Below are 6643 nucleotides of genomic sequence, written 5' to 3' on the forward strand. Positions count from 1 at the left end.
AACTCAAGGTGGTTACTTACAGCTTTCTGCATCTTGGGTAATGGTTGTTCCTCGGGCGTCTGGAAATAGAAGCAAAACTTGTAATGTGAGAAGAAACGACGGTTCTCTTGTTTTAGTTGCCTGAGAGCGTGGAGTTTGTGGTTCCTTGAGAGCCTTATATAGGCCTTTCACGGCAAGGAAGATGGCCGAAATAAAGGAGACTGAAAGTGTTTGCGGGACGATTATCTCTCCGATCAGCGTAGTATCGTCTCTATAAGGCGGGGCATGAAGCATTTCTGAAAGCCGAGTAGCGTCAACAGCAAATGGAGATCCCATATACTCGAAGAAAATCAAGTCTAATTGCTCAACGAGCATCAATGAATATTAGCGTAACGGCATAATATTGCCGCCGCTGTGGATAAATAACAGCCGCTATGAGAGAACCGAAACAGTAGGTTTAGGCAAAAGCTACTCGCAGGTATTAGAAGTTGTTTTCAGATATGAATAAACCGATGCAGACGCGATCTTTCCTGCGATTATTAATTCCACGATGCCTGGTTCCGCGGTAACTTAGATCACAGAGCATTACTATGCAGCTCCTGCACAAACAATGCAAAAGCCACGAGACAATGACGCGGACATATAAGCACGCAAAGAGATGTCACGTTATAGCTATTCAATTTGTGAAGAAGAAGTGCTGGAAATGACTGCACTGGGTATACTGCCGCTACGAGGAACAAGATATAATGTCTAACGCGCATATCATTTCCAAAGCACTTGCCACACGTTGTGGTAATACTCTCCCGCTTCTGGCAGGTTGCTACAGATGTAAGTCGAGTGACGTGAAAGCTTGACGCCTGCAATCTGTAGCCGAGTTGGCCAATACCAGGATGTAACCTCGCTTAAGTTGGGCAAGACTTTGCGAGCCTAATGTTAGTTAATGGAGAACAGTAAAGCTCGTTGCTGCCTTTATTTAAGTTTGACATAAATATGGTTTGTTTTGGCTTGGCTTTTGCTAGCAGAGGACTGGTTAACCAGCCATGTCAGCTATTTCATTGCCTTGAAATCATCCAGAGGCACTATTCCTGTGTTTAGAGACGGTAAGTCCTCCATAACTGCGTGGAACTTCTTAACAACGACTCTGCTAACGTGAGCTAGAGCTCTCGACCTCTTTGATATGCATTGTCCCCTTAGGAGCTCGATTTTGTTACTTAACTTCTTGTTTGTTAGTCTCTTGAAAGAAATTTACTTTACGTAATTTAATATGTGATATATTCTTTATGGAATAGCTATCGAAATAGGAACCTTCTCTCGCCGCCAATCCTCTCTTACAATAGACATAGCATGATTTATAGTAAATGCACCTGCGGTATACCATTCTTGCAGCAGGGCAAAGCATATCGTTTGCAATTTAACTCCTGTTTAAGCTCATGATATTGCAATTGGACACATTTGACAACATATTAAAGGGTGAATCAAAGAATTTGCCATTATCTCAACCGGTTATGGACTGAAGAGGAGATATTACTTAAAGCATTGCATAGCAATGAGGACACGTACAGTTTTGGGAAGCTTTGGCTCAGAGACTTGCACCTTGATATGCGGAAAATAGGTATAAACGAGTCAGGCCATGGCGGTTCAAACTGAGCAGTTTGTGCATGGATACAAGCTAAAAGACACACCTCTCAAGTAAAGACGTTTGCAGACATCAAGTGCTTCTACTAAAGAAAAAAAAGAGAAAAAAAAAAAGCCGGGCAAAATGTTAAGATACAAGTGGGTGTTTAAGAATAAGCAAAATCTATTTGTTTAACTCCCCTAGTATGCATAATCAAGTATTAATAAGTAGGATTAGATACGTCTGGCAAGATCTCGACCAGGTGTATCTCAGGCACAGGAGAGCCAACGCTTAAACTTCTGGGCGATGTTTCTTATACCTACCTATATCAGCCGTTAGATGCCATAACCTCACATATACTGAATGAATCGGACTTGGTTAATTTGCACTCTTAAAGGACTTCTGACAGCGAGGCGCAATACTGGAACATAATATAAGATGCAAATCTTAGCGACAACTTGGCTGGAGTTGCTTCACGCCACGTAGAGACTTGGGAAAGTTATTATAACAATGACCTTTATGCAAATTCTAGTGGAATCCTTGTTAAGGGACAAGGTACCGTTACTCTATATAAAAATCTTCAGGAGCTCAACTAAAGCTAAGATGGCCATTGCTTGCCCATATGGCATCGGGGTGATAGGAATCTTCTTATAAAATTCCAAGTCTGATCCCATTCCTGTTCCGAAGGACGTGTTTAGTAACTGGCCTTTGTTGTCGATGTTATCTAAAACACCTTGGATTGCCTTGAACGCGACGTCTTGATATTCTTTCTCAAGGTAGTGTTTTCGCTGTCCCTTAAGTAACCCAAACGCAAAGCCGGCCGTTGCACTGGATTCCAGGTAGGAACCCTCCTCTTCTGGGACATCTAGCAGAGTCCGCCAAAGCCCGCCAGGTGACTGGAAAGCCTTCAACGCTTCGCATTGGGCAGCCAACGTCGATTTGAGATAAAGGCAAAGCGGATCGTCAGAAGCCAGATCCAGCAGCTCAATAATTTCTGGAATCACAATAGTGAGCCAGCTATTTCCACGTGCCCATCTTGCCGAGGCAAAGTTGTGGCCACCGTCCTTGAAACACCAGCCATGGAAGAAAAGGCCCGTCTTAGAGTCAAACAGGTACTGGATATGCAGCAAGAACTGGTACTTGGCTTCCTTAACGTAGTGAGGCCGGTCCAGAACAAGCCCAATCTTGGCCAAGGGCAGCACAGTCATCATAAGCGTGTCATCCCACAACTGTTGGTCATTTTCCTCCAAATATGTAATGTGCTGCATGCCTCCAAATTTTGTTCGCTCCAAGTCATGGTACGCCCACTCTGCCCAGCTGTCGAGCCAGAGGAGGTACGTCGGATTCCTTGTTTTCTCGTACACGTAAGCCAAGGCGAGCATAGCTGCCATGGTGTTGATGTTCTTCGTCGTACCACCTGCGGCAAATCGATTCCGGAACCAATCTTCAATGATCTGGAGATACTTGGCATCACCCGTCGTTTGGTAGTAGTGCCATATGCCGTAGAGTCCAACGCCATGCGTCCACTCCCAGTCATTCCATCCTTTAGTGTCTATCACGCGGCCATCCGCGAGAGTCATGAGGAACTCCCCCGTCTCGTCCTTGATGTTGACGAGTCCATCAATGAGAAGCTGGATCTTGGAGTGTACCTCCTTTGAGTCAAATCCATGAGCAGAGAGGGGCATAGCTGCTAGCCGGTTGCCAGTATTGGCTGGGGAAATCGGAGAAGCACTGCAGTAGGCGCAAAGAAAACCTTGCCAGACCAATACTGTTAGGTGCCGTGAGCGAAGGCCATCTGCTGGCAGTTTATGTAAGTTCGCGGCGAGATTGTGGCACGTTGGAGTGCGACCTTTGCTCGGAAGAGATCACCCGTCGGTGAATCCCAACAACTGCGAATTGCCACGCTCGGCTCGGTTCATTTCGAAGCGAGGACTAGCCACGGAATCATGGGGCGAAGAGGGTTTCCCATAGCTTGCTTCTAGCCGCGAAATGCCCCGCAAACACCAAAGCATTTACTAGGTAGTTCGAGGGCGCGGCTTGGGTATTCAGACGGCCACCCAGCATTCTCATTGGGGGATGGCGCTGTACACCACCCCCTTCAAGCTCGGTGTAAAGCGAAGCGAGGGCTGAAGGCAGCTTCGTCTGCTCATCAGCGTTACGCTTTTAGGCCTCGTTCCCACGAGATAGCTTGGGGAATCCTGCTAGTTTCGGGATAACCCCAGATTTCGGTTCGCATTTGCGGGGTGAGGCTCTTGGCATATGTCGGCCTGTCGAAGTACTGCGTTCGAAGCAAAATAAAACCATAGCTTTGCCCCTTGGCCTGCGATCAGCTTTACAAGCACGAGGCTTGCATTCTCCGAACCACCTACCGCGCCTTTGATCGGAGAGTGACAAGAATTCCCGCCTCTATCCGGAGATGTCGCCGCCAAAGTCCAGCCCGAGCGTTGACGAAATTGAGGACCATGTCGAAGCAGTCCTGTCCAATGAGATCGAGAAAGATCACACTGATTACGGGCGAGTAGACAAGGAGCTCGCTCAATATATATCGGACACCAGAATCACCATCAGCCCGGAGAAGAGCGATGAACTGCGCCGCAAGATCGACCGACGTATCCTCACTGTCATGATCTCGACGTATTTCCTGCAAGCTATTGACAAGGGGACAATGTCCTTTGCTTCAATTATGGGTATCAAAGACGACACCCATCTAGTTGGCCAGGACGTGAGTGGCTCCAAACGCGGAGCGTGTCAATTAGATCGATTGCTCACCCAAATTTGCCAATGCAGTATAGTTGGTTGACAACCTGCGTTTTCATCACCATTCTCGTCGTTGAATACCCTCAAAACTACATAATTGCCAGGGTTCCGATTGCGAAATATCTCAGCTTCAATATCATGGCGTGGGGTACAGTGCTGGCCTGCACTGCCGCCTGTACCAACTTCACTGGCCTTCTCGTGGTGCGGACGCTGCTCGGTCTCTTCGAGTCGGTGTGCCAGCCATCATTCGTTGTCTTATCTGCAATGTGGTACAGACGAGAGGAGCAAGCTCAGCGGGTGGCTTACTGGTAAGGTCGCACCACTGGCGGAAATATACACGATAGCTGGCTAATTTCCATAACCGTAGGTACATGATGAATGGCGCTCAACAGATTGTAGGCGGCCTTTTGGCTTACTGCTTCAGTCTTATCACCACGGGACCTTTGCAGTCATGGAAGTGGCTGTTTCTCATCTACGGAGTCATCTCTGTTGTCTTCGGTCTCTTTGTTGGGTGGTGGATGCCTGACTCTCCCATGCGGGCCAAGTGCTTCACTGAAGATGAAAAGCGCCTTATGATTGAAAGAGTTCGCGACAATCAGACGGGCATTCAAAACAGAGAATGGAAGAAGAGTCAGTTTATCGAAGCCCTGAAGGACCCTCAGATCTGGGGCTATTGCTTGGTTCAGCTCTGCACTACGCTGCCCACTTCCGGACTCGGCGCGTTCCAGGGTATCATAATCTCAGGCATGGGGTTTACTGTTCTGCAGACTCAGCTTCTGGCCATGGTCCTGGGATTTTACATCATCATCGTGCTCCTGGGTTCGACATGGCTGGTCAAACGCACGAACCAAAATCTCTACGTGATGACTGCGTTCATCATCCCGTAAGTCTCCGTTCTACTATTACTGATGAATCGCTGCCAGCCCGGAAAGAACTAACCGTGCGTCAAATTAGGTCCTTCATTGGCACCATTTGTCTAATGACAGTTCCCCTTGATACGAGAAGCCAGAAGATTGGTCTTGTTGTATGCTACAATATTACCATGTCCTTTTGGGCAGCCCAAACGTTGGCTCTGTCTATGCTGTCACGGAATGTTGCCGGACAAACCAAGAAAAGTGCAGCTGTAGCTCTTAATTTCATCTCCTGGGCAGCCGGTAACGCAATTGGTAAGTAGTAAAAGACAATGCTGGTATTCCTTGCCGAGAAAGTTGCTAATAATTGGCAGGCCCCCAAGTATTCCTGGCCTGGGATGCACCTCGATACTTTATTGCCTTTGCTACTCATCTCGGGTGCTATACCTTACTTGTTATTGTGCTTCTTGCTCTGCGATTCTACCTAGCAAGGGAAAATAAGAAGCGAGATAATTTGGCGGCTTCCGGAGTGCGCGAGGCTCGAGACGAGCGACTGGTGCACGCTTGGGAGGACCTGACAGATAAGGAGAATCCGAACTTTCGCTATGTTATCTAAAGACTTCATCAAGTTGTGGCTCCAGTATAGAAGTATTCCAGACGTAACAGGCAAAACATTAGCATGGAGATAACTGCTCAACCATAAGTGGCATGCATGTCCTTCGGCAAAATTTCGAGATTGCTCTATCTGCGGCATATCTGTTGATGGAACAGTAAAGAACATTAAAAGCTGGGTCAACAAACAGCTCAAATTCAGTAGGCGCCAACTCAGCCATCCTTCAGCGGATTTTCTCCTCACCGAACGATCAAACTCCAACCTCGAACAAGATCGCTTAGACTCCCTTGTGAAGTGCTTTAGACCAAATATCGCCTAAGAAAGTATTCACGACTGGATTGACCATGCGATGCTCTCCAACGGTGAAACATTGTTTCAATCAGGGAATTCTCGTGCGATAGATTCAATGATAGCAAGGTTCTGCGCAATTGTGACAAAGGCTCTCTGCTGTCTGCTGCTGTGCCTTTACAAACGCCTTGAACTCCAGATTGCCCAGTGCTTGTCAAAAATTAAGGCAAAATGAGCCTCCGGGGAAGAAAGAATAACCATCAGCACGTGGCGGAGTACAGAGATTAATGGCCGGACGATAGTTGGTAGTGTACATGTACCCTTGTAAACCACTACTGTAGAACAAAGGACTCGGGGCAGAAGCGTCAACCGAGACGGGTTATATCCGTTCTGAAAGCACATTTTGCCTGCTTGCCACTCACGAAGGTTTATAACAGAGGAAAAGAAGATATCTCATGCGAAGATGCCTAATTAATATGTAAGAGATAAGACCTGAGGCCATTTCACGCGGAAGAAAATGGCATGCAAGTGCTACCACTT

General features: G+C 47.2%; 2 protein-coding genes across 2 annotated transcripts; one reads left to right on the plus strand and one right to left on the minus strand.

The window, feature by feature from the left end:
- Nucleotides 1-2160: 2160 nt before the first annotated feature.
- BBK36DRAFT_52631 (glycoside hydrolase family 105 protein) lies at nucleotides 2161-3279 on the minus strand (the record flags this gene model as incomplete). The annotated part of the gene is made up of 1 exon (XM_024898207.1): nucleotides 2161-3279. One exon carries the CDS (start codon nucleotides 3277-3279, stop codon nucleotides 2161-2163), a length of 1119 nt encoding a protein of 372 aa, XP_024749945.1.
- Nucleotides 3280-4010: 731 nt separating this feature from the next.
- Nucleotides 4011-5818, plus strand: BBK36DRAFT_1117667 (MFS general substrate transporter; the record flags this gene model as incomplete). The annotated part of the gene is made up of 5 exons (XM_024890381.1): nucleotides 4011-4316; nucleotides 4382-4659; nucleotides 4719-5234; nucleotides 5306-5517; nucleotides 5577-5818. The coding sequence occupies 5 exons, from the start codon at nucleotides 4011-4013 to the stop codon at nucleotides 5816-5818; spliced, it is 1554 nt and encodes a 517-aa protein (XP_024749946.1).
- Nucleotides 5819-6643: the final 825 nt, after the last annotated feature.

This window comes from Trichoderma citrinoviride, assembly GCF_003025115.1.
Source record: "Trichoderma citrinoviride strain TUCIM 6016 unplaced genomic scaffold BBK36scaffold_6, whole genome shotgun sequence".
In the NCBI taxonomy this organism is placed as follows: domain Eukaryota; kingdom Fungi; phylum Ascomycota; class Sordariomycetes; order Hypocreales; family Hypocreaceae; genus Trichoderma; species Trichoderma citrinoviride.